The sequence below is a fragment of the Stigmatopora nigra genome, chromosome 20, assembly GCF_051989575.1.
Source record: "Stigmatopora nigra isolate UIUO_SnigA chromosome 20, RoL_Snig_1.1, whole genome shotgun sequence".
NCBI classification, from domain to species: domain Eukaryota; kingdom Metazoa; phylum Chordata; class Actinopteri; order Syngnathiformes; family Syngnathidae; genus Stigmatopora; species Stigmatopora nigra.
Window position 1 is genome coordinate 3441069 of NC_135527.1, and position 27851 is coordinate 3468919.

The following is a 27851-nucleotide window of genomic DNA, read 5'->3' on the forward strand; positions in this document are numbered from 1 at the left end:
CCCGTGCAACGCTCACCACTTTCTCACACACATCAAGCTTCCTTATTATTGCCACTTTTGTTTTTGTTTCGAATTAAATGGCTTCCCTCTTCCTTGCACTTCCCTTACTAGAAGCTTTTCGCTTTTCACCAATCATATTGAATAATGGATGCACGAGATATTGATGATAAAAATGAAAAAGGTTCTTTGCGCACTGGAGATACGTCACGCACTTCCGCACTGCAGAGAAGGAGGCTCTCACAGAGCCAGGCGTCAGTATTAGCGGTGGGAAGAAACACTACTCGGAAAAAGGCACGCAATGCAAAATCGAACTTGTGAACGATTTTTTACAAAAACCCAATTCGCAGACATGTTCATAGTACCGTTTGTTCGTAAGTTGAATGTTCGTAAGTAGGGAAGTGTCTCTACTATGATACATACCCATTAGAACTAACAAACTAATCACTTACCGAGAGGCTGAGCTCCACTATACTAAATAGATCCAGCCTTTCATAGAATAATTCCATCCTTAGATAGGTAGTCAGCCATGTGACATGCTTGACACACACTTATTAGAATACTTATTTCTTAAGAACAAACAGAATTACATACAGTTTTGTTGTGAATACTAACCGATTGTCTCAGGTATAGACATTTAAATACCCCTCTTAAGACATCTTTGTGACACCACAATAATATAAAATATCTTTAAAATCCACCCTTTATGTGACTAAGTACACCCCTAGAGATATTTAGTTAACACACGACATGAAACAAAGCACCCCAAATTTAAATCACATAATCTTTATTAGTATACACATTCACCATTACATAACATACAAATAGATTACAAGACATATTGCTGTTCCAAGTCATAAATCCTCTATATTAGTACTGGTCAGAATCATTGTTATTGTTAACACACTTGCACATGCAGCTTTACAAAAAAATAACATCCACAATTCCACGTGTTGTATCTATTGGAAGACTTAACATTTAATTTCATTTAGTTTCAACTCATTTCAACACAATTAATTACAAATGTGAAAGGTGATTTTCCTAATTGACACTTATACAAATTTGACTTCATTTTTGAACATGCCAATGATTGCTGATAAGAAACATAAGCCACCACTTTTTGAAAATATATTGTACATGACTACTTAGGAATAGAAATGATTAGAACTAAGACTATTGTGTCCTTCATTCTGTGTACTTTAGTACTTTAAGTTAACAATACAAGACCATTGAGAAAACGAACATATCATAATAAAAGCAAACCTGGACCAAAAATGAATGTAAATGAATTGCTATTTAATAAATTATTTTATCGCCTAAAAAAACTAAACACACACACACAAACAAATGACATTGTAGCATCAACAACAGTATTGATCATATATATACTTACAATTGCTATTTCGATTGAAAAAATATTTCGCAACTATTTTGATGTTTCCAAATATACATCTACACTGTTATTAATAATGGGAGAATAAAAAACAGAGAGAACCTTACTAGACATAGTTATTTCTTTTCAAGAAATTCTTACTATTGACAGTGTCAGCACCGTGTTGGTCACCCATTCGTGAACCCTGTAGTGGTTATAAAATCATTGCAGGTAAAAAGAAAAAATCCTTTTTTTTTTTTTTAATTCCAAACGGAGATGTAAAATAGATCAAATTTGTGGAACAACTTTTAACTCATCCACATTTTTGTTAACTGTTAAATCATTGGGAAAAAATGATTTCGTTTTGCGTCACACGGTCAAAATGAGTCCACACGGAGGAAAAGTTCTTAGAACGAGTTGTTCCTTTGATAAATCGATCATAATTATGCAAAAGCCCGTCAAACAGACATACGAAACTTTGATACTGTTTATTTCTTAATACTAAACACTTTGGCCAAACAATACATTCTCTTACCGGTCATGTGATTCTTTCTTAAAGCTATACACGCCCTTCTTCCGGCTTTCACTCTTGAACTCTCGTCGCAGTGCTGACGCACTAGTTTCGATCGTCCCATCACTATCAGCAAAACCTTCTTTAGCTTAGCTTGAATAGCAACTAGCAAAGGAACAAGTCCGGGTCGTTCAAGAACTCGTTGGACCTTTGCGCACTACTTTAGCTAAGCTTCGCAGCAATCGAAGGAGCAAGTCGTGAAATGATTGTTTATGCTTTATCTTAGGTTAGCTGGCAGCTATCAGAGAAACAAGTCACTGAAGTACTCGTTGGAATTTTCCTGGCTAATACGCGTGGAGATGTCCGCAGGAACGAAACGGCCAAAAGTTCCAGGAGGAACTTTTTGACCTCAAAGGATGTAGACTAGAACGTGGGTTGACTTTTTATTTCCATTAATTCCCTCAATGTTTAATGAAAAAATATCTCTAAGGCTTAAAAGTATTCTATTGATGTAAAATTATTATGGCAGTGGCCCGGTAGCCGGTAACCGGTCAAAAAGTCCTTGGGACCATTTGGCCGGTGACCGACCAAATAGCCTATATGGCCCCATATGGATATTTAGCTGGTGGGACAGTATATCTTATTTATTTATATAATAAACCCTTACCCTCCTTTCATATTTTTGCAACTTTTATCAAATAACAGTCCACTATCTGAGCATTATATTAATATTGGTCTGATTTGTCTTTGAGTCATCAAAACACAGGGATACTACTATAGGCAAAGTCAATCCATTACGAAAATTGAAATTTGGCAATATTTCTTCCATTTCTAAAGCAGCACTCACAATAATTGGCAGTTATTGTTTATTTTATAAGTGGCAATAACACATCAAATTTCAATTAGATTGGTTGAATGGTTAATAAAATCCCCTATTCACCCAATGTTAATTAATAGTCATTAGTTACAGATTCACCCAATGTCAAAATCTATCAATTGCATGCTAATTGAGTGAACAGAATGTTTTTTAACTGTCAATTTGATCAATGTAAAATTTGGTGAGTTTACCACTAATAAAATAAACTATAACTGCCAAATATTATGAGTATTTGTTAACAATTGTGTACTTGTGCAACAACTAGGGCGATAACCTCCACAGTAAGCCATCAGTTGTATGTGATTCTTGTCTTCATTGGCATCACTTGGGGTGTGTTGGGAGTAAAACCAAACCAAAGACAACATTCTGGTTCTGTAGGCAATGTTTCCTGTAACGTGTTATGACAACATAATTGTGTTTTATTGCCATTAGTAATGGTGAATGAACAGATATGTTTGATATGTATTATGTTAACAATGTTACTTGTCGTAAAAGTGCTACTTCTAAAGAAGTGTTTTAGATAGGAAGGTTACATGTGTTTTATTACTATCAGTATCATTGGAATTGTGTGTAACACTTGTCTTAGAACTGTTTCAATTCTAAAGAAAATTGTTGTCAATGCACTATGTAGACATCTGTGAGATAACATAATACTGTTACCATTAATGTTGTGACCAGTGTCGATCGTCCCATCACTATCAGCAAAACCTTCTTTGGCTTAGCCTAGCTAGCAGCTACCAAAGGAACAAGTCCGGGTCATCCAAGAACTCGTTGGACCTGTGCGCACTACTTTAGCTAAGCCTAGCGGCTATCAAAGGAATACGTCGCCGAATGCTTTTCCAGGCTAATTTAGCTTAGTTTAGCTAGCAGCTATCAAAGCAACAAGTCACCAAAGAACCATTTGGAATTTTCTGGGCTAATGTAGCTTAGCCTAGCTAGCAGTTATTAAGGGTAAAGGTCGTGTGTTCATGCTTTATCTTAGCTTATATTAGGTAGCAGCTATCAAAGAAACAAGTCCTCGAACCGTCGAAGTACCCGTTAAAGCTTTGCACCCTACTTTATCTTAGCTTATTTTAGCTAGCAGCTACAAACAAAAGTGCTGCCATCATCAGAATCCACACGTGAAAATGTCTGCAAGAACAAAACCTAACAGGCCGTAGTTTGCCCATGTCTGTTCTAGAAACAAATAAACTACATGTCTAAGTGCAAACAACCCAATGTTCCCTCTACTTTTTTGTTTGTCTGGGCAGAAAGACAGCCTTCCTGAGCACACTGAGTACCAGTGTGAGCAACATCATCATTGCTCGCTATTGGCACACACCGCCTGCCCTAAGCAGGTGCATGTCTACTACACATAAATGATTTAGTAATAATAAAATGTAATGATAAATATCTATGAAGGGGCGGCCCGGCGGATGAGCGGTTCACGCGTCGGCCTCACAACTAAAACTTTGCATCTTAGCAAATGGAATGCAAGTAGACAACGTCTTCGCTCCTCCACCAGATGGCGATAGCGTGGTTCATGACGAGCAAAGTTTTAAGCAATCCCTGTGGCTGCAAATGCTCTGTGTGGGAAAACGTTTGGGAAAAAGTAATTTGAAAAGACATGAGGAGCCACACTGGCAAAAAAAACATTTTTGTGCTCCGTTTGTGGTCAAGCGTTCTAATTGAAGAAAAGCTTAAAAATACACCTAAGGCCCCACACTGGTGAAAGACCATTTTCGTGCTCAGTTTGTTAGTCAAACCTTTACAACGGAGGGAAGTTTAAAAATACACACAAGAACCCACACTGGTGAAAAACAATTTTCATGCTCATTTTCTGGTCAAGCCTTTTCTCATCGGCAGAATGTAAAATCCCATATAAGAACCCATAGTGGTTAAAAACAATTCACCTCATAAAATTATGCGATTGAAAACATTACATTACTTATTTTTGCATCACTCGAACAGGAAGCTGTTCGGTGAAATTAGGTCAGTGTGAAAAAAATAGATTTTGGAATAATTTTGGATGTTTATGTGATGAATAACAATGAATGAAAAGAATCAAATATTTTTAATAATCAACATAATCTGAATGTCACCACTATTTTGTTATTAGATTGTGTACCGGATGACTGGATCACATATAAAACATGACTTTTCTGGCATATATTATTGCCAAATAATCAACCATAATCTGATAAATACATCCATTACATGTAGTGATACATATCTTTTTGTCTTTGCAGGTTTCAGGGAAAATGTTAGTCCTGATGGGCAAGAGTTTTTTGGCCTTAAAGAGCTCCCCCGAATCAAAGAGGAGGAGTCAGAGTTCCCTCAACAACAAATAAGAGAAGAGCAACTTCCAATCCAAAAAGAGGAAGATGATGTCACCTGGTCACCTGGTGAGGCCTTGACGAGGCAAGACGATCTGGGTGAGGCCAGCGGAGGGGCGGAGCCTACAAACACCTCATCATGGCCCCAAATTAAAGAGGAGGGGCCAGAGTTCTCTCAACAAACAATTATAGATGAGCAACTTCCAATCAAAAATGAGGAAGATTATGTCACCTGGTGAGTCCGTGAAGTGGGGTTATCTGGGCGTGGCTGGCGTAGGGGTGGAGCCTGGAAACGCCGCAACTTTTCCTCAAATTATAGAGCAGGAGCCAGAGTTCCCTGAACAGTGCAAAAGAGAAGAGCAACCTCCAATCAATAACGAGGACTGTGTCAAATGGTCAACTAGTGAGCCTTTCAAGAGTGAAGATGATCTGGGTGTGACCAACAGAGGGGCGGAGCTTCCGAGTGGCAGCTCAATAGAAGGATGGCGAGCAGAAAATGTAATTGCTCCTTTATCAGATGACAACAACTTGCTTTTTGACAATGATGATGTTGAAGATGTCAAGAAAAATCCCAGGGGCGACAAACTCTGCAACTGCTTACAGTGTGGGAAAACTTTTGGTAAAAAGTCTTCTTTGAAAAGACATATGAGGAGCCACACTGGGGAGAAATCCTTATCATGTACAGTTTGTGGAAAAATATTTACACACAAGGGAAAATTTAAAATGCACACAAGAACCCACACTGTTGAAAAAACATTTTCGTGTTCAGTTTGTGGTCAAACATTCACGCAGAAGGGAAGCTTAAAAAGGCACACAAAAACCCACACAGGTGAAAAACCATTTTCTTGCTCAGTTTGTGGTCAAGCATTCGCACGGAAGGGACACTTAAATAGACATGCAAGAACACACACTGGTGAAAAACCAATTTCGTGTTCAGTTTGTGGTAAAAGATATAAAGACAATGATCACTTAAAAATACACACAAGAACCCACACTGGTGAAAAACCATTTGCATGCTCAGTTTGTGGTAGAAAATTTACTGAGAAGGGAAATTTAAAAATACACACAAGAACCCACACTGGTGAAAAACCATTTTCGTGTCCAACTTGCGATCGTGCCTTTTCTCAAAAGCAAGATTTACAAGCACACACAAGAACCCACACTGGTGAAAAACCATTTTCTTGTTCAGTTTGCGGTCAATTGTTCGCACGCAAAAAAAGCTTAAAATATCACGCAAGTAACCACACTGGTGAAAAAACATTTTCTTGCTCAGTATGTGGTCAAGCATTCGCACAGAAGGGACACTTAAATAGACATGCAAGAACACACACTGGTGAAAAACCATTTTCGTGTTCAGTTTGTGGTCAAAGATTCACACAAATGACAAGCTTAAAAGTCCACCTTAGCACCCACACTGGTGAAAAACCATTTTCATGCTCAGTTTGTGCTAAAACATTTAATGAGAAGGGAAGTTTAAAAAGACACACAAGAAACCACACTGGTGAAAAACCATTTTCATGCTCATTTTGTGCTAAAACATTTAATGCGAAGGCAAGTTTAAAACGACACACAAGAACCCACACTGGTGAAAAACCATTTTCTTGTTCAGTTTGCGGTCAAGCGTTCACAAACAAAAGAAGCGTAAGATCACACGCAAGAACACACACTGGTGAAAAAACATTTTAGTGTTCAATTTGTGGTCATGCCTTTTCTCAAGGGCAATCATTAAAAAGCCACACAAGAACACACACTGGTGAAAAGTCATTTTCATGTGCAGTTTGTTGTCGACGATTCACAGACAAGGAAAGCTTAAAAACCCATTTAAGAACCCACACTGTTGAAAAGCCTTTTCTATACAGCACCACTTAGAAGGCCACGCAAGAACCCACACTGGCAAAAAAACATCTTCCTGCTCAGGATGTGGTTGAACATTTTCCCAAAGGGGAAGCTTAAAAGAACACTTATTGACCCAGACTGTAGAACAATGTTTTCCTTCTCAGTCTGTGGCCACAGATTCACTAAAACAGCCCAATTAAAAAGCTACACAATTTAAAAACATTTTCCAGGCGCAGTTAATGTTCCAAGATATTCACATAAGGGAACCCAAAAAGAAGACTTAACAAACTACACAGGAGAAAAGCCCTTTTTTGCCCAATTTGTTGCAGGAATATCTTAAGAACACAATTACCCACATTGGTCAGAAATCCTTTTCCTGCTCAGCTTCTTGCCAGAGATTTAGTCGAAATGATAGACTTAAAATACGCAAATGTGGTGTCATAAACAGTGGCCAATCACGACTTGGCTTGCTTTATCAATGTCCATATGAAAGATCATTGTAATCGAAGTATTATTGTAATTTGCATTCTGAAAATCTTGTGTTTTAATTCAAATACAGTAATACATTAAGCTATGAATTTACTGCGGGATCGAGCTAGTATGTCAATTTACTCATATGTCAAGTCAATTCTTCCCATAGAAATTAACAAATTACAAATTGATCCGTTTCCATCCGAGAAAAAAAACAAAACAGAATGTTACAATGGAAAAACATCTTAATTGTTCTAATTTTCCACCGATCAGGAACCATTTGGTGTGCTCATATCTCAAATATCTCATATCTCAAGTCAAAAATTTGCTCAGAAGTTTTCTCATACCTCTAATTTTATCATATGTTGGTACACTCGTGTGTCATGGTATTACTGTATAAGCAAATTGAGTGTTGTTGAAGATTTTATTTACTTCACAATTCTATCCGATATAGTAGAGCCTAAATTAGGAAATTAGAAAGTGAATAATCAATAATGTGATGTAAATCACATGGAAAATATGTCTTCACAGTTAAAGACATGCCTAAGAAATTTGAAAAAATGTATTTTTTGTCTATTAAATTTGCTATCAAATCCAATAAAAAATTGAGTGTTATTCAAACACACATTTTAATGAAAATTATTTATATATTAAATCTAGGATCTGAGAAACATTAGTAGAAATATGGTGTGTGTGAAAGACTATTAATTTGCTCAAAATAAATAAGTGGTACAATGTACTTTTGTCATACCTTAAGATATCAATCATGTTTTTAAACCGATTTAACGTGTAATATTTTTGGTGGTTCCAACACAGCTCTTTTTTTGGTGAAAAATAATGTTTGTGTCTTTTTGATGACAAAATCAGCTTTCCAAATTCAAAAGACAAAAAAATAGAAACGTTATTTGCTAAGATATAAAACTAAGAGTAAAAGGAATACATTAATTTGAACAATTTGACAAATTCATAAAAAATAAAAGATAGTTTTGTTTCTACAATGTGATGATACTGTAACTTCAACATTCCAAATTCAAAGTAAACCTTGAAAGTGGGGTAGTTTTCTTCTGCAAAAAAAAAACTTACCATTCGTAGCGGAGCATGGTTTTGATTCAATGACCTCTGGGTTATGATCCCAGCATGTTTCCCTTGCACTACTCTGCTTCTTCTCACTCCGGTTTTCACAAGCTGACTCTCAAAACTAATTAATCAAACCAATCGCACAGATATCAAAGGGAGACAAAGTTGGAAGCGTTCACGTGGTGTCGCCTGAGAGGGGCCCGCCCCGCGCGGCCTGTGAATCCAACAAAATACCACCCAGACCTGCCAACCAGGAACGTGGCACGCTACGTTAAAACACAATTACGCACATCGGTCATAGACCCTTTTCCTGTTCAGCTTCTTGCCAGAGATTTAGTCGAAATGATGAACTAATCCGCGTTCCAGTGGCAGCGCTCGCGCGGCTGAGGGTAACCCCTAGGCGCCTGGGTGGCTCAACAACAACAACATAAATCAAAGGTGCCAACCTCCGCCGACCCCATTTCAGGAGTAGACATGCCCCGATTCCAAAGTGTTTCTAAAGTGAATGCGATTCAGGCAAAATTGTTATCAAATGGAGAAAAAAAGAAGCATAGGAAATATAAATCAAACATATTTGTACATTAATTGAAATACTGCATTTTGGCAATCTATTGAAAAAGTACAGCATAATACGTGTGTTCTATTGTCAGTAATTCCAACTTGTCACGCTGAACACTTGGATGTAGTGCAATGCGCAAATGTCGGTCTTTTTGGCGATGGCTCCAACATGGGATATTTTGTCAAATACGAACCAATAAACTTCTGTGACTGTCTGGGTTTCGTGTTAGAGGTTTCATCCAAAATGCCGTTAATTTAGCACTTAACCAGTGACTGGTTGACTTACCAGTCAGTGCTGTGTACGAGTACTTTCTTTAGAACAACCCTGGAAATGATAGGATTTGTTTAAAAAAAAACTGGTGGTTTAGTCAGCCTTGATAATAGTTACTTCCCTTATGAAAAAAATAAAAACGAGACTGTTAAAGCGATAGGGGTTACCTATGCAATTAATTCCAAATCGATTGCGACGCTGAACTCGCAAAAGTGTAATCATTCGTCGGAACTTGTGAACCTGTAATGATTCACATAGCACTCGTGTTACCGAATTCTTGTGGTTTATTGTGCATTTGAATCAAAATGACGGAAGCCATAGCGATGGTGTGAATTTTGAGAAATATGTTGAGGCATTTAAATTGGAAATATGGTACTTTTTCCAAAATGGTTGCTTCAAAAAAATTAAAACTTCAGGATTTCTCGAGTTTAAGCAGGTGGTCCGGAGTTTGTGATGCATTTCTGGAGAAATTCATGGAATTCCAGAGTAGTTGGCTGCCCTGAGATATAGTGAGACTTGTGGCTTTTCCAACTTTCTGCTGGAGCCTTTCAGGATCGCCAGTTGAAGAACCTCGGTCTTGGCTGGGGACCGTCATAGCACGGTTAGTGCTGATATTCACAGTCATCCATTTTGCATTTATAAAATTCCATTTTCAAAAAAACGACGTACGAGACATTCGGTGCCGGGATTAACAAAAAAGATACCATGTTGAATTTAAACTTGCAGTTTCGCTAATAGTGTACATTACATATTAGCCTTTGTGGAGCAGGCTGACCAAAATTATGCTCTTTTCTCCCTTTTCCATTTTTTGGGGGTACGTATTGCTATTTTTTTTCTAACCGTGAAAAACTACTGCATCTAAAAATGTATGGATATCATGTATCCCACTAAGATGGGGAAAGTTTTCATTTTTGTTGCAATATCTTATGAGAGTAGTTTTTTTTACATTCAGGAAGAACAGGGTTGGTTGCCACAAGGGTTGGAATTGCCTACATATTTATGAAATAGATGAGCGGGGTGTTATGGATTCACTTGTTCATCCTCTGTATTGCCTATCCTCAAGTGGGTTAAGGGTTTGCTGGGTCTATCCCAGGTAGTTATTAACAGCAGCAAACCCGGGTAATTTTGCACCCTGTAATGAAAATTCACATTTCAAATAGAGTCATGGAAAAAATAACATTTCCCAACAGTTTCTTTAACCCTGGAAAAACTTGTTTCTTTTATAATGTAGACAATGGACAAAACATACCCTAATAGGTAAGCCATCATTATTTTTGGTTTACATTTTTGCAATATTGATACAAGGATGCGCAACACGGAAGTTGAATGAATTAATTTATTGAAAGTTTCATCTTCCCTCAGCACTAATGCTTGGCTCAATGGAATCAGAAGATATCTTGCCAGAAGAAGACAAGTAACAGAGATGTATTCTGATAAAGGAACAGATTTCCAATCAGCTGACAAGGACATAAATCAATGAATGAAACACAAACAGGATTGAAAAATACTTGCAACAAAAAGGAAATATTTGAGCTCTTACAGTGTAAATTAACCAATAGACAATATGCAGTTCATGGTGTTTTTGTGGTGAGTCTGACCTGAAATAGCTCCAATGGGAAAGCATTGGATCTAAGATCTAAAGTTGCCTGGTTTAACCTTGGGCTTCAGCACTCACTTGGCCTTTATCTAATCAGCTAATAATCCATTTGAGTTCAGTTTACTAGGGACCCTAGAGTCAATATACAGTTCTTGTTAATTTTTATTGACCTACTGAAGCGGATAAATCTTTGGTGAGAGAGCATTTGAGCATTTGACTGAAGATCTAAAGGTCCCTGGTTAAACCTTAGGCTTTGGCAGTCTGTTGGACTATATCAAACCAGCCTGACTTTACTGCTTTAGGCTTCTTCGATTTTTTCTTCTTGGCAGGCTTTGCTGCTGGTTGTGCGGTTTTTGAGCTGGTAGTAGAAACAACCACCTGGGGTTTAGTCACTGCAGGAGTCTCCTCTTTGTGCATGATCAACTGAGCTCTAGTTGTATTCCCGTGCAACGCTCACCACTTTCTCACGCACATCAAGCTTCTTTATTCTTGCCACTTTGGTTTCAAAGGAAATGGCTTGACTCTTCCTTGCACCTCCCTCACTAGAAGCCTTTCGATTTTCACCAACCATATTGAATAATGGATGCACCCGATATTTAATTATAGAAATGAAAAAGGTTATTTTCGCACTGGTGGTACGCCACGCACTTCTGCATTGCAACGAGCTGGGCAGAGGAAGGTAGATGCTGGGTGAGCTGAGCTCTCACAGAGCCAGGCGTAGGTATTTGCGGCGGAAAGACGCACGACTCAGAAAAAGGCGCGCAATACAAAATCGAACTTATGAACATTTTTCGACATAAACGCAATTTGCTGGCATGTTCGTATGTACCGTTTGTTCGTAAGTAAGGGCGCGCCTGTATAATAAAATTGAGTGTCGCTGAAGATTTTAATTACTTCACAATTCTATCCGAAATAGAGCCTAAATTAGGAAATTACAAAGTGAATAATCAATAATGTGATGTAAATAATGTGGAAAATGTCTTCACAGTTGAAAACGAAATTTGAAAATTGCAGTATTAGTCTATTGAATTTGTTTGCAAATTCAATAAGAATATCGTGTGTTATTCAAACATAATCAATTTTAATGAAAATAATTGATACATTGAATCTAGGATCTAAGAAACAGTAGAAATATGGTGTGAAAGAAGGAAATTTGTTTAAATAAGTAGTACAATGTCCTTATTTTGTCATGTTATAAGTCATCTTGTCATATTTTGTGTACTTCTAATAAAGCTCTCTGTTTGGTGAAAATAATTTCGGGGTCTTTTTGTTGAATAAAATCAACATCCCAAATTCAAAGGTGACAAAAAAAGAAGCGTTATTTGCTTAGATTTAAAACGTACTTTTTTTTAGTTATGCTTCAAAATAAAACATGAAACAAAGAGAAAGGACTAATTTAAACTTCAATAGGGTCAATTTAAGTGACTTAAATGAGGAATATAATAACAAAAAACGTGAATCCAAAAGGCTGTGAGTCTTCTTCTCTCATATTTTCGGCAGTTGGGCGCAATGCTGCCACCTAGCGGCGACACGGGGTTTCTGTCAAATCAATACGACAGTTTTGGAATAGTATTTTAATTTTTACGGGGTTTTAAGGCAATACGCTTTTTATTTTGCGCTTTTTATTTCTTCTTTGCCTCATGTACAAATCCAACAAAAGTATCGCAACAGAGCATTTGTTCCATTTCCTTTCGAATTTTATGAACGGAGGCTGAAACCTAGCTTAGCCTAGCTTAGTTTAGCCTAGCATAACTACGACATAAGGGGACAAACAAGGCGTTTAGGATCAACGCATCACCGAGCTAGCTAACAACAAATCCCAAAAATGTCAAGTAAATGGTTTTATAACTCTCATATCTCTCATATAGGTGATCATTTGAATATTTATAGATTTATTTTCACCCTGCGTGGTTGAGGTTCATCATGTAAACACAGATGAGTGTGACATTAGTTTTCGGTTACGTGAAAACTCGGAGTCAGCTGACCCAGTTTTAACGTCAAAAACACGTTTTCCTGATGTTCACGTATACCGAAAATTCGTTTTGAGCTTTTACACGGGTGTACGGTTCGGTTTTATCAGTCGACGTTTAGTACAAGGACACACACGTGCACGCAAGTACACGTGCTTTTAGTTCTAGTCCAAGTACTGGTAGTACAAGTACATATCCAAACAAGAGCAATTGAAAGATGAGAAGTGGCAATTTGACCATCAGAAGGCGCTGTTTTTCAATTGTGGCGCCCAGGATAACTCAATAAATTGTTGATGAAAATTCCGTTCATAATAGAAATTCCAAGTTCAGTCTCGTTATCTATTCTCCATTACTGATTAATAATTATTTTACTAAGGATTTTATTCTGACGAGTGTATAGTTAATATTAATCATCGTCGTTTCATATAAAGTTAAATAATCTTTCAGTTGGTGCATTGATGACTTTTTTCACCAATTGGCGATCATCAAAACAGTGTTTATTAAAATAGCACTTGTTTTCAGATGAAGATTTATTACAATGACAATGTCTTTTAAAATTGGCCAATATTGAGAACAATACTGTTGTCCTGTTTACTCGGTTTTCATTTGAAAAGACAGATTAACATGAATGAAAACTGTAATCAGCAAAGAATTTTGTACATGATGACATTCCTCCACCTTGCAGATATCCACCAAGGGCATTGTCTCGACCACCCGGCGTCCGCTCGTCTCAAAGAAGAAGAGAGGTCGCCATATATCAAAAAAGAAGAGGAAGAATTTGTACTTATCAAAGTGGAGGAAAAGTTTGAACTCGTAAAAGAGGAGCAGGAATTTAATTACAGTTGGGAACCCCCACATTAAGGGGATGCAGAATCCCCTCAAAAAGGAAGGAGACCCCCCCCCCCAATTTTAAAGAAGAAGAGATGGACATCCTCACATGCACTTTTGAGCCATTAAAAAGCAAAGATGGCGATCTGAGCAAGGCTAGCAGCGGCTCAACAGAAGCGCGCAAGCTCATCACTCCGCTAACAGATAGCGACGGGGTCTACGTCGTTGGACACCAATGACGAAGACGACGTTCACAATGCGGCCACCGCAGACCATAAATGCTCACAGTGCGGGAAAACCTATGGGAAGAAGTCCAACTTGAGGAGGCACATGAGGAGCCACACCGGAGAGAAACTTTTTCCCTGCTCCATTTGTGGGAAGAAATTGTCTTCCAAGCAAAACCTAACCAACCACACCCGAACTCACACGGGTGAGAAACCTTTTTCCTGCTCAGTTTCGGTAAGAAAATGACTTCCAAGCAGAACCTGCCACAGCACACGAGAACACACGCACAGGGGAGAAACCTTTTTCCTGCTTGGTTTGTGGCCAACGATTTGCCGAGAAGGCTAAATTGACGATCCATACTAGAACGCATACTGGGGAGAAACCTTATGCCTGCTCGGTCTGCAGCCAGAGATTTGCGCACAAGAACTCCTTAAAAATCCACCAAAGAACCCAAACGGACGAGAAACCGTTCTCCTGGTCCCTAGGTGGGGAAGGTTTCCCTGCCAAGTCAGATTTAACAAAACACATGAGGACTCATACCGGTGAGAAACCTTTCACTTGCTCACTGTCTGGCCAAAGATTCGCTCAGAAGGAGCACTTGACGGTACACACGAGAACCCACAGTGGCGAGAAACACTTTGCATGCTCATTTTGTGCTCAAATATTCTCTAAAAAGGGGAATTTAATGCAACACAAGAACCGACACTGGTGAGAAACTTTTCTCCTGCTCAGTTTGTGGTGAAAGATTGTCTTGGAAATATCAGGTTAAGACAAATGTGTATGTTCGGATGGAAAATGGTGACCAATAAACATTTTAGTCATTCATGCTGATTATTTTGGTTCAAATTATAATTGTATTATTTTCCACAAGTATAAATGTGACAATCAACCAAGCTGCCATTTTTTTCCGGACTATATTCCGGGTGCAAGATTAAATATATGAATACAATTCATATTTCACACAAGATATAATCAATCGGTCAGAGATCAAGGTGGAAGAGGATTTGGAAAATTGAAATCGATTTCTGAAATCGCCAATAAGCCCTTTTCAGGGATGCAGCGATAAATTATGGGAAAAAATATCAAAGGAAATTTTTGATGAGAATGCAGCAGCAGTATTCCAAATGTGAAACTTGACGTGAAGGAACAAATATTCTCTGAATTGGGGAATTTGGGAGCACTGAGAAGAAGAAAAACAATTGTACATCAGTTTACTTGGGTGAGCTGCCATGTTGAGTCATGGGAAGTCCTATCTCTCAACAGGGGCTATGGTGGCCTTGGTACAGTACCACTACACAACTTATGGGTTTAAGTTGTTTGTGGAAATTTTTGCACAGCATTCTTAACCTGTGCTCAGCATATCAGTGCACGATACAGAATTCCAAAGAACCATTGACTTATAGTGATAACAGCACCCAAATTGTGTAAACAAAATAATTGATGGGATTGGCAAAAGGCGAGTCACATTACCCAGAATGGACCTTCACATTCAATGTCCCTTTAACGCATTTGGAAACACCGTCACAACATGCAGACATTAATGTGGACTTACCTGAGATCCGTCAGATGTCTCCCTCCAGCAGGAAAAGTCTTCAACCGCCGAGAATCCAGGCGCCCCCGTCGAAAACTCCGGCCCACCAAGGGTTTTGAAGACGCCTTGCGCACGGTCACTTACCAGATGTCGAACAGCAGCGCCTGGGTTCTCGCTCCGGAATATTGACATCCGGCTCGAAGGACCAAAATGTTAGGTTCATTAATAATTACCCTCGTTCGTAATTATCAATAACTGCAGGCAGAAATCTTATTCAATTATTGACATTTAATTAAATAGAATGGATCACGGATAAAACCTCAGAGGGGAGATTCAACAAGCCAGAGTTTCTCCTACAACTTCAGAACATCTCATCGAATAGACATTTTCGTACGACTCTTATTGCCATGAATCACAACAATTTACAGAGTTGTTGATCATTTCATCACGTATGAGTAAAAACAACATCTGGAACTACAATAACAATCAAAGTATTTTACCAATAACAAGGCAGGAGACTAGACCAAACAACATTTGGATTAGAACAATTATGCCTTCCCTTGACCTAAGAATCATATAACAATTACATAAAGAAAAACCCGAAGTGCGTCACGAGGTATAGTCGCTATGTTGTATATAACAGAAGCAACATTCTTGTTATTGGCCGAATAGCCCTGGCCTCGTTACAAAAGGGACCACCAAATCTCAAAGACTCAGATTGGGTGAATTGTTTGTATAAACATCCTAGAACAGGCAGTCCAGGTTAAAGATGACTTGGCGGTTATTGGTGACCTCGCAACACTTTGAGAATAATAAGAGAATGATTTAACAAAGAAATGACTTAATAAAACTATATTTATAATAGTAATACAGAATAAACCCAACATATACATTTTTTACCATTAAATAAAACCTTGCTTTAAATCATCTCGTTTTTTTAATTAAGAAAGCCTTACTATAGTTAGCGCGTTGCTAAATGTTGACCCAATTTCATAGGCCAATAATTTTGACAATTTTATTCTATTATGGGTATTAAAAAGCTATTCTTGAGATGGATTGAAGGACCACAAATTAAAAGTTCGCTTGTGTGAAAGAAAATGTTTGGACGAAACTGTCTGCTCGCCATCCTTCTGTTGAGCTGCAGCCCGGCGGAGGCTCCACCGCTCCGCTGGCCACGCCCAGATCATCTTCTCCTTTGAAAGGCTCGCCAGTTGACCCAGTTACATTTTGCTCCTCCTTTTTGATTGGCAGTGGCTCTTCTCTCATTTGTTGTAGAGGGAACTCTGGCTCCTCCTCTTTAATTAGGGGCCATGTTGTGGTGTTTGCAGGTTCCGCCCCTCTGCTGGCCTCGCACAGATCCCCTTTCCTCTTCAGGAATTCACCAAGTGACCAGGTGGCGTAATCTTTCTCCTTTTTTATTTGAAGTTGCTCTTCTCTCATTTGTTGTTGAGGGAACTCTGGCTCCTCCTCCTCTTTGATTTGGGGGAGCTCAACTTCCTCTTTAAAGCCAACAGACTCTTGCCCAACAGGATCATGATATTTTCTGAAACCTGCAAAGACACAAAGCAAATATACATATATATATATTTCAGAAACTATCTCTCTAATTTGAAGTCCTTTATGCTAGACTGGAAATTTAAAGTCACTTACATTGGCATTAGTTACACGGAAGGAATTTTCTACACAACACAGATGAACCATTTTCCAATTAAAATGAATGAATTTCTTGTTCACAGAAACCAAACGAAATGGGGCGCCATACAATCGTCAATGGTTCCCAACCATTTTTGAGCTGCGATAATAATCTTCCAATTTAAGTCTACACCCCTAAATTAAAATGATAAAGTGGTTATCATCAAAATTTGATCAACGGGAATCAAATAGATCCTCAAAATTATTCCGCAATCTATTTGATCACACCAATCGAATATCACCAAAGTCAATGTCTGCGGACCCTGGACAACTTGCAGTTAAAGTGACGTAAAAAAAAGGAATGTGATGTTTAATTCCATTATTGTATGACTTTTACTCCTAATATTATGTTAAAATCACTATTACTTTGTTTAATGTTCATGTTGCGAACCCACCTTCTAGTCTATGAAGAACAACTTTCGCGTGCTTTACTTTGCAAAGTGTCAAGTGCTGCTGAGGTGAAGGCTCCTGTTTGACGTCAAAAAGTTCCTCCTGGAACTTTGCCGGTTTTGTTCTTGCGGACGTTTCCAAACTTGAATTCTGATTGTGGCGGCGGCTTTGATGGCTGCTAGTTAGGCTAAGCTAAAGCATAAAAAGCTATTCAACGACGCGTTCCTTTGATAGCTGTGAGCTAAACTTAGCTAAAGCATAAACAAACTCTTTGACGACTTATCCCTTTGATAGCTTCTAGCGAAGCTAAGTTAAAGCATAAACAAGCTCTCTGACGTCTTGTTTCTGTGATAGCTGCTAGCTAGGCTAAACTAAAGCTGATAGTGATGGAACGAGCGACGCTAGTGCGTCAGCAGTGTGCCGCTAGCCCCGTATTGGGACGTGTATAGCTTTAAGATAGAATCACGTGACCGATGCAGGGAATATATCGTTTGGCCAACGTGTGATAATAGTTTAAAGACATAAACTGTATCAAAGTGTCGTGGGCCTGTTGGAAGGAATTTTATGTAATTATGGCTCGTTCTAACAAGTTTTCCCCCGTGCGGAATCATTTTGATCGTGTGACCCCAAACAAACCAATTACTGTGATTTCATAGGATTTAACAGTTAGTAAAAATGTGGACATACGATTTTTACATATCAATTCCGTTTGATGTTTTTTTATTACCTGCAAAGATTTTATAATTACTGCGGCGGTCACTATTGGGTGACCAACACGGTTTCAATTCAGTGTTGACAGTGTGGCGTCAGGGAATCGTCAGCGTGTCGTCAGTGTGTCAATACTACAATCCTTGAGGTAGCTTCGTCCCATCACAATGCTATATATTAAATAGTTTTAATTAAAGACACCAAAAGCAAATTGAAAACATATAGACCCAGAATACAAAATTACAAACCACCACAAAACAAACAAAATATACAATAAAACAACAAAGTCGGTTCTAGTTAAAAAAAAAAAAAAACAACAAAATGGGTGCAGTTTACAAAGCTACTAATTGAAAATTCTGGAGAATAAATGTAATAAAACAACATATATATCATATATGATTTTTTTCTCCTTTTCATTCACAGCCAAATTGACGGAAGACTCGTTTTAATAAAAAGAAGACACTTGAGGGAATTTCATCATTATTGTCAATTGGCAGATACAACAAATGTTGCCACATTTGTGTGTTTTAAGTGTTTCCTTTTGAATACAAACTTAGCGGGATAAGGATTTTTGACCAATGTGGGTTATGATGGACCACAAATTGAACAAAAAAAGCCTTTTCGCCAACTTGGGTCATTAAGTAATTCTTTTAAAGTTCCCTTTAAGGAAATCAGCAATTAAGTCATTATTTTAAGTTCCCTTTAAGGAATCAATAATCGAACACTGACAAACGATCAAGTCACTGAATGAAGATTTAGAAAGAATCCCACGACAGAAAGCGGAGTTGGCGAGCAAGCAAATACCACACACTGCAGCGTGTGAGTATTGCTGTATTGACCATGTTTGGATCTACGTATATGCATGTGAGCAGTCATTCTCACATCTTAAAAACATCAACTCCAACCTACGATCATGTTTAACGGATGAAAGCCTCAACGCTTGCATGAAGCTTAACCTCACCAAGTACCAACCAGAAAAATCCACATTTAGTTGAATTCATTTTTAAAATATATTATATGGCTCTCACTGAAATAAATGTCCTATTTTTTTTTTCTTTCAAGTCAAAAAGGTCCCCGACCCCTGGATTAGGTGGACACGAATTAAAAAATGGGGCGGGATTATAGACGTGAATGGGGCTGGGCGTTGCCTTACCCATCATGCAATGCATGTAGAATATGAACGCATGACAAACGTGGAACGGTTTTCTGTTTACGCAATTTCCTCTTTGTGCGCTTCTCGCTTTCGTCTTTATCCATTCACTTTCCAGCGTGACTTACTCGGACATCAGTACGTCCATTTTCGAGTTATCTCGGAACTCGTTGAAGTGTTGCGACCTAGCCTGGTGGGTGGCTAACAAAGGAAATGGCGAGAATAACACAGACTGCGGCAAACTTCCAGGAGGGACTTTGTGGCGTCAAATTGGAGCCTTCGCGTCACTCGACTCTTGGCAAAATCATGCATGCCAAAGTTGTTCTTCACAGGCTAGAAGGTTAGTTGAATTTTGGTGATCATTTATTTGTATAACATATACTGTGCGTGATGGATTTATTTCTGTATAGTCCGGCATGGATATGTTTTTCACGTGTATACTATGCGCATTCACTTGATGCACGGGGTTTCCCTCAGCGCAGCGAGTGTTGCCAGATTGGGCGCGCTCCCGCCTTTCCCCCGCGAAGACTTGGGGTGAGAGAAAAATGAATCTGGTGGTGGGAGACGGGATCTATACGTAGTACTTGGAAATCGGGAAGTGTGTGACTCCAATATATATTTCACGTTTGTATCTTATATGGGCATTCATTTAATAATCGGGATTCGTAAAAGCCAATTAGGGTTCAGGAGGAACAACTTGGATCCTACGATTCTGGTAACCTTCTATAGAGCCACTGTGGAGAGCATTACAGTGTGGTACGCTGCAAGATCGGCAGCAGACAGAAAAGCCATGCAGAGTGATTAACACTGCCCAGAAAATCATGGACTGCACTCCATGCCCTCACTGGATGACATTGCCAGCCCTCGCTACCTCATCATTGTTAGGGACTCCTACCCCCCTGGTCACAACCTGTTCCAGCTGTTGCCCTCTGGCAGACGCTACAGGTCTTACAAAACACGGACAAATTGACTCTGGTCGGGGACAGCTTTTTCCCCCCTGAACTTGCACGAGCACAACACACAATTCCTTCTCTGCAATAATTTAGGGGTGTGCAATACATTGTGCAATATCTTATATTATACAATATTTTAGAATTAACTTGCACAGACGTGACTTTTTGTATTACTTAATTTGTTTTTACTGGGAAACACACACTTAGTGGAGTAGCACAACCAATTGCGTTATATGCAGCTTTTGTATAATGAGAAAGGCTTTTGATTTGATTTAAGTGAATGTGGATTCCCAGTGCTATTGATGGCGCGGGACGCCCAACCTGTTTGGATTGACAGACATCTGGCGTTGTCAATGGCGGCCAGTAAAATAACTTTTTTTTTTGGCCCAAAATGTCCTGTTCCAGCCTGCATGAGGTCTAGTTGGCAGGAATCTGGCCCGCAAACCAAACTGAGTTTGACACCATTGATTTAGAGGGTGGTGGTCACTCAGTTGACAGCAGAAAAGTCTAAATAAACATTGCATCTTCTCTTTTCCCATGAAAAAAAAACAAAAAATCTTACCATTATTATAACAATTACTCATTACAATCACTCACTCACCGTGTGATAGGGCACAATCTCATTTGTGGGTATATTTTCTGTTTTTTTGTGAACACATTCGACGCCTCGTCTGATAAGGCCCTAAAATGACACTAGGCTAGTGTATGTTATTCTAGTCGATAGCGTACCTATGTTATGCTAGAAGATGCTAGCGTGTTTTTTTGTTGAATCATTTTGGGGACACAAGACTTTAAATAAAGAAATAAGAATTGATCTTTGTGTTTCAGATGTTGGTAAAGTGCATCAAACTGAGCACCAAGAGTCGACTCCCATGAAAGATGACGACAATGAACAGTTCAAACGCATTAAAGTGCAACAAACGGAGCATTTCATTACTGTTGGGAAACTCCGCATTGAGGAGCAGCAGCATCCCCTCATAAAGATGGAGGAAGAACCTCTATATGTTAAAGAGGAGGCGATGGACGTCCCTACGGGGGCTGTTGAGCTCCTAGGTAGCGAATATAAAGGTCCAAGTGAAGCCAGTGGATTGGCGGAGCCTTTGAGTGGCAGCAGCTCAACAGAAGAATCCCTAGCAGACAACCTCATGGCTCCACCATCAGCTAGCTACGATGCCTCATCACTCTTGCAAATCTGTGAGTATCAATTCACTTACATAGAGAGGAGGCTAGGGTTGGACAATTTCAATAACATTGTTTAAAATATATATTTACGGCCTACGTCATTACGAATGCCCCATTAAAAAAAATACAGGCTTAGGCCGGTATATGGGACTTGCGCGTTCAAACAGCGGTATCGTGCGTCCAAGCACAGTTACTGCTTTTTCACTGCCCTGAAGAGACTAGATCACCTCCTTGAAAAGCATCCATGACTCAAGTTATCTGCTTTTTCCTGTCAATGCAATACATTTGTGTCATTAATTATATGGTAAAATAACAGAAAGCTCTGACTGAATGATGCCGGAATCAAGGTTGGCACGCTAAAGGAGAACGAGAGCTAGCTTGTTTATGGTAGCGGCCACCTGCCTGATACATTTGGCGGACACCAATGCTGTCTCTTCGTGGGGTTGTTTAAAAAAGTATTCCTGATGTGATATTACGTAGTATCAATTCATTTTTAAACCAGTTCAACCACTAATATTTCACAAAGTTTATTTTAAACCACCAATTAAAATTTTATAAATAGTATTTCTTAAAATGAGTGATAGAAAAAAATCAGTACATAACATGCAGAGCTGCCAACTTCTCAGGAATTTCTGGCATTTACCCGTAAAAGCAATTAATGTAAAACATGATATTAACAGTTCGACTTAAATTGTCCTACTTAATATTTTTTTACACATTATTTTGATTTTGCTTGAATCCTATTCAATCCGTAAAAACTCCAGAAAGGGGTCGACGGAGGTCGGCAGCTTTGAGGTGAGCAGGGCTCTTTCAACTCCACCTTATCTTCAAGCATTTCAGTGTTTCTAATAATTTGAGATGTCAGAGAAGTTTGTCAGGACTGAGCTCATATTTCGACATTCTCATAATTCGAACGAACATTTCCCATGCAAATGACCTAAAAAGAAATTAATTTGTTGCTACCCTCTGAAAAAAAAAAACACCAAAAGCAGGATATTGGATTGGAAAAAATGTTTTATTTCTTCTAATTTGCCACCTATTACCAAAGTAACACATAATTAGTGGTTTATTTTTACTAAAATGTCTTAAAGAGTAAAAACTATACAGATTTCGAAGAGGGGGAGTAAGAGACGGACGGACAGATAGAGTAGGACGGAGGAAGGGGGCACTTTTTCGCACGGCAACATGCTCGTTTCATAACATAAACAAATTCAAATGAACATGGATTACGATGCAGACACTCAAAAATACGTTTAATCCAACCATACACTAAACTTAATCCTATTCTTTTATTATAGTTTGATACCCTGTTTGGCTATTTGCCCCGCCTCCACCATGACTTTCACTATCGATTGGCTGCTTGCTTTTGTATTCCCTTCAAAATATTGCCAATGCACACAAATGTCCTCACAATAGGTTAACGCATGACCACTTGCCAATGAGAAGTAATATATACTCGTAGCGAGCACTCCACCATTTGTGCTGAGTGGCAGAAAAAAAAGATACTGAAAAAGATGCAACGCTCTGCCCAGTGCTCGTAGATATCTGTCATACATGAAAGAGATGAGGCTAAAAAGACAGTGTGCTAAAATCATAAACAGCCTCTCATGTTTTGGCCACCTGGCTTTCTGGTATCTCAAAATTTGTCTCGTATCTACAGATAATTATTTGCTTGAAATCTTACTTGTATCTCGAATTGCTCGTATGTCGAGGTGTTCATATGTTGAGGTACCACTGTATATGTATACCCCAGGGTGTCTGAACATACCTAAAGTCCCCCTCTGCACCGCAAAATAATTAACTATCATTGAATTAACTATCAGGATATAAATACAGTGGGATCTCGCTACATCGCGGCTTCAGAGCTTAGCAGGTTTTTTTTTGAAAAAAAAAAAAAATATTACATTGAAATTCAACGGGGCTTTCGCTCCAAGCCGATCGTTGGACCGTGCACCACATCGGACCTATTTTTATGAGACACCGCCGTTTGACATAGTCTCTTTTTCATCCTATTTTTCTGAGAACTAGGAAATTCACCGGGTCTTTTCCACCGAGCCTATCCGAGGATAGTGCATGCATCAAACTGAACCATTCTGACGCCTCGCCGTTTGACTTAGAAAATGTTTTGGGCATAGAACATTTTCGAGAACCAGGAAATTCGGCGGAACATTCGCCCGAGTCTATCCGAGGATAGTGCATCTTCGGATACATTTCTCTGAGACACCACCGTTTGACTTAGTCGTTTTTTCGACATTTTTCATGAGAACCAGGAAATCCTCTTTATATACACTTTCACGTTTTATGGAGGTCTATTCTAATACACTTTGACCTTTTATGGAGGTCTATTTTAATATAGTAAATTGTTTGGTAGAACAGTGTTCTAGACCCTCAATTGTTATTGTAAAACAGACAACATATTTTAGTTTTTTGTTATAACATGTATTTCACTCTCTCTACCTGTATTCCATATGGTCTACTGCAGGGGTGTCAAAGATACGGCCCGCGGGCCGGATCCGGCCCGTCTTGTGGTTTGGTATGGCCCGGGGAAGAAAGCTGCATTGTATAATAAATATGAAGTTTCTTTAAAAATTGTAGTTTCTTGTATTATCCACTAGGGGGCGCAGTGTTTTAGTACGTGCAGACAACATGAATTGACATTTTTTTATGTTCTAAGGACAATTCTGTTTATAAACATTTTGATAATTTACTCGTGGGCTTATTGTTAGTTCTATGTAATTTTGCAATGACTTTACGGGTCCGGCCCGCTTGATCTCAAATTTAAATGTATTCGGCCCGCAGACCAAAGGGAGTTTGACACCCCTGGTCTACTGTATAGGGGGGGGAGGGGGGGGGGATTAAGCTCTTTTGAAGGGGCACCCCTACTTCGTGGAAATTCACTTATCGCGGGTGGTCCCAGTCCCCATTAACCGTGATAACCGAGGTCCCACTGTACCCTATATAACAATGAATATAGTACTCACAAATAAGGTGAAGCTGCGGCAAACAAAACTTACTTAACTGGACAAGGGTGTCTTCTAAAGCAAGTAAAGACTCCACTGCCTTAGCACCTGCATGCCAGACAGTCTAGCCCAGAACTGCAAAATAGGAGGGTTTATGTAAGGGCAGGATATGGACCGTGATTGAAGGAGGGATGAGAACCCGTTCCGTTTGCTTTCATTTATGTGAACAATTCAGTCATCTGAATTGGAAAATATTTTATCATTTATCTTCCTGTCTTTGCAGGGTTCCCTCAACAAAAAATGAAAGATGAGAAAATTCCAATCAAAAAGGAGGAGGATCATTTTCCCTGGTCACCATGTGTGTCTGTGAAAAAGGATGATCTGAGCGTGGCCAGCGAAGGGGAAGATCCTGGAAAAACATCAGCATGGCCCACAATTAAAAAGGAAGAGGAGCTAGAGCTCCTTCAAGAGCACAAGAGAGAAGAGCAGTCTCCAATAAAAAACGAGGAATGTGTCAAATGTTCAACTGGTGAGCCTTTCCAGAATGAAGAAGATCTAGGAGTGACCAACAGAGGGGCGGGGATTCTGAACGGCAGCTCAACAGAAGGATGGCGAGCAGAAAATGTAATTGCTCCTTTATCAGATGGTAACGACTTGCTTTTTGATGATGTTGATGATGTTAAGAAATATCCTTGTGGCGACAAACTCTGCAAATGCTTTGAGTGTGGGAAAACTTTTGGGAAAAAGTCTCATTTGAAAATCCATATGAAGAGCCACACCGATGAGAAACCCTTATCATGTTCAGTTTGTGGTAAAACATTTACACACAAGGGAACATTTAAAATGCACACAAGAGCCCACACAGGTAAAAAACCATTCTCGTGCTCAGTTTGTGGTAAAAGGTTTACAGAGAAGAGAGGCTTAAAAATACACACAAGAACCCACACTGGTGAAAAACCATTTGGGTGCTTAATTTGTGGTAAAAGATTTACAGAGAAGAGACGCTTAAAAATACATACAAGAACCCACACTGGTGAAAAACCATTTTCGTGTTCTGTTTGCAGTAAAGCCTATTCTAAAAATGAATACTTAAAAATCCACATAAGAACCCACTCTGGTGAAAAACCATTTTCGTGTTCAGTTTGCGGTAAAGCCTATTCTGAAAAAGGAAACTTAAAAATCCACATAAGAAGCCACACTGGTGAAGAACCATTTTCGTGTTCAGTTTGCCGTAAAGCCTTTACTGAAAAAGGACACTTAAAAATCCACATAAGAACTCACACTGGTGAAAAACCATTTGGGTGTTCAGTTTGCGGTAAAGCCTTTTCTCTAAAGCACCATTTACAATGCCACACAAGAACCCACACTGGCGGAAAAAAGATTTCGTGTTCAGTTTGTGGTAAAACATTTACACAAAAGGGAACACTTAAAATGCATACAAGAACCCACACAGGTGAAAAACCATTTGCGTGCTCGGTTTGTGGTAAAACATTCACACAGAAGGGACACTTAAAAACCCACACAAGAACCCACACAGGCGAAAAACCATTTTCCTGCTCACTTTGTGGTAAAAACTATTCTCTAAAGCAACATTTAAAAAAACACACAAGTACCCACACTGGACAACGTTTTCCTGTTCAGTCTGTGGACACAGATTCGCTACAACAGCCCAATTAAAAAGCTACACATTTAGGAAAAACCTGAAAAGAAGATTTAACAACCCGCATAGGAGAAAAGCCTGATTTTGCTCAATTCGGCAGGAATATCTTAAAAACACAACTACCCACAACGATCTGAAACCCTTTTCCTGCTCATCTTCTTGCCAAAGTTTTAGTCGTAAGGATAGACTTAAAAGATGCAAATGAGGTGTGATAAGCAGTGGCCAATCACGGCTTTGCCCGCTTTATCAATTTCTGTATGAAAGATCATTGTAATCGAAGTATAATTGTATTTTGCATTCTGAAAATCTTGTTTAAACTTTATGATGTGTCAATCGGTCCACACTATTCAAATGCAGTAATACCTTAAGATACTAGCTTACTGTGGGATCGAGCCAATATGTTAAATTACTTGTATCTCGAGTCAGTTATTCCTATAGAAGTGAACAAAATACAAATTAGTCCGTTTCTGTCCTAAAAAATCCCCACCAAAATTGGTTCTAATTGACTACCGACTCACATCTCAAGGCAAAAAGAATTCTGAGAATTTTCCTCACATCTCAAATTTCTCATTTGCTGGAACACTTGTATGTCAAGGTACTGTATAAGAAAATTGATTGTCGTTGAATATTTTATTTACTTCACAATTCTATCCAAAATATAGCCTGAATGAGGAAATTACAAAGTAAATAATCAATAATGTGATGTAAATTATATGGAAAATGTCTTCACAGTTAAAGACATGCCTAAGAAATTTGAAAAAATAGTTTTTGACCATTGTTTTTTCTAGCAAATCCAATAAGAATATTGAGTGTTATTCAAACATGATACATTTTAATAAAAATAATTCATATACAGAATCTAGGATCTAAGAAACTTTAATAGAAAAATGGTGTATAAGAATAAATTTGCTCTAAATAAATAAGTAGTACAATGTCATACTTTTGTCATATAACATTTAAACCGATTAAACATGTCATCTTTTGTGTAGTTCCAATAAAGCTCTCTTTTGGTGAAAAATACTTTTTGGGTCTTTTTGTTGACAAAATAAGCCTTCCAAATTCAAAGGTGACAAAAGAAGTGTTATTTGCTCAGATTGAATGAATACATTAATTTGAACAATTTGACAAAATAATATATAAAAGATTGTTTTCTTTTTACAGGTGTGAAAATAAGGTAACTTCATCTCTGAAATTAACAGTAAATTGGTTTTATCTTTTTTATGTTGAAGGGGATAATTGGTAGAAATGTAACTAGATTTTTATTTTATCTGTAATTATTGGAAAACATTGAGTAAGAAAGTTATATAGATGATAGACATACTACAAGGGGAATGTAATGTTCAATGTTTGCAAAAACGGATGGTTGGTTGTTGTCTTTATCAATGAGCCAAAGTAGCTCAGTTGGCAGTGTTAGACTGAAGATCCAAAGGTCAGGGACCTTTAGATCTTCAGTTCAACCCCGGGTTTCAGCAGCACATTGGACTTTTGCAAACCCACCCTTAATCAGCTGGCCGTCAGTTTGCTAACTGTTTCCTTGTAAGCCGTGAGTCATTTTGCAGTCAAGTTTGACTCTTGTCACCAACATAACCCGAATTGGATAGGGAATGTAGGAGAGCGTTCCCTGAATCGACCTCGGGCTTTGTGTGTCCATTGGACTTGTAAACCAGACCAATATCAGTTAATCCTCCAATTGGTATATTGTGCTAGTAAGCCATGAGTC

At 38.6% G+C, this 27851-nt stretch overlaps 3 protein-coding genes and 2 long non-coding RNA genes across 10 annotated transcripts in view; 3 read left to right on the forward strand and 2 right to left on the reverse strand.

Moving 5' to 3' along the window:
* LOC144213404 (uncharacterized) overlaps positions 1–14278 on the forward strand; it is a 30099-nt gene extending 15821 nt beyond the window's left edge. For 2 of the 5 annotated variants that reach the window (XM_077741854.1, XM_077741850.1), the window contains exon 3: positions 2167–3970. In XM_077741854.1, the coding sequence (XP_077597980.1) occupies positions 2167–2171 (5 nt within the window). In that variant the 3' untranslated portion in view covers positions 2172–3970. Of the gene's footprint in view, positions 1–2166; positions 3971–4985; positions 5304–13537 lie in introns of those variants that run through there. The other 3 variants (XM_077741851.1, XM_077741853.1, XM_077741852.1) reach the window with 3 other exon arrangements.
* Positions 845–5303, reverse strand: LOC144213418 (uncharacterized). Its single transcript, XR_013329955.1, has 2 exons — positions 4587–5303; positions 845–4502 (listed from the first exon to the last, which is right to left on the reverse strand). It is a non-coding gene; the product is annotated as an uncharacterized LOC144213418 (long non-coding RNA).
* On the forward strand, positions 5306–7991 carry LOC144213400 (uncharacterized). Its single transcript, XM_077741844.1, has one exon. The coding sequence runs from the start codon at positions 5718–5720 to the stop codon at positions 6756–6758; it is 1041 nt and encodes a 346-aa protein (XP_077597970.1). The 5' UTR covers positions 5306–5717; the 3' UTR covers positions 6759–7991.
* A 1426-nt stretch (positions 14279–15704) lies between the features above and the next one.
* On the reverse strand, positions 15705–19625 carry LOC144213413 (uncharacterized). 2 transcript variants are annotated; one of them, XR_013329950.1, is made up of 3 exons: positions 19505–19625; positions 17524–17710; positions 15705–16986 (listed from the first exon to the last, which is right to left on the reverse strand). It is a non-coding gene; the product is annotated as an uncharacterized LOC144213413 (long non-coding RNA). The 2 variants fall into 2 exon arrangements; XR_013329949.1 differs by lacking the exon at positions 19505–19625 and having other exon boundaries at positions 17524–19263.
* Positions 19366–27137, forward strand: LOC144213371 (uncharacterized). Its single transcript, XM_077741799.1, has 3 exons — positions 19366–19716; positions 21158–21523; positions 24755–27137. Exons 1-3 carry the CDS (start codon positions 19590–19592, stop codon positions 26146–26148), a joined length of 1887 nt encoding a protein of 628 aa, XP_077597925.1. The 5' UTR covers positions 19366–19589; the 3' UTR covers positions 26149–27137.
* The last annotated feature ends 714 nt before the right edge of the window (positions 27138–27851 follow it).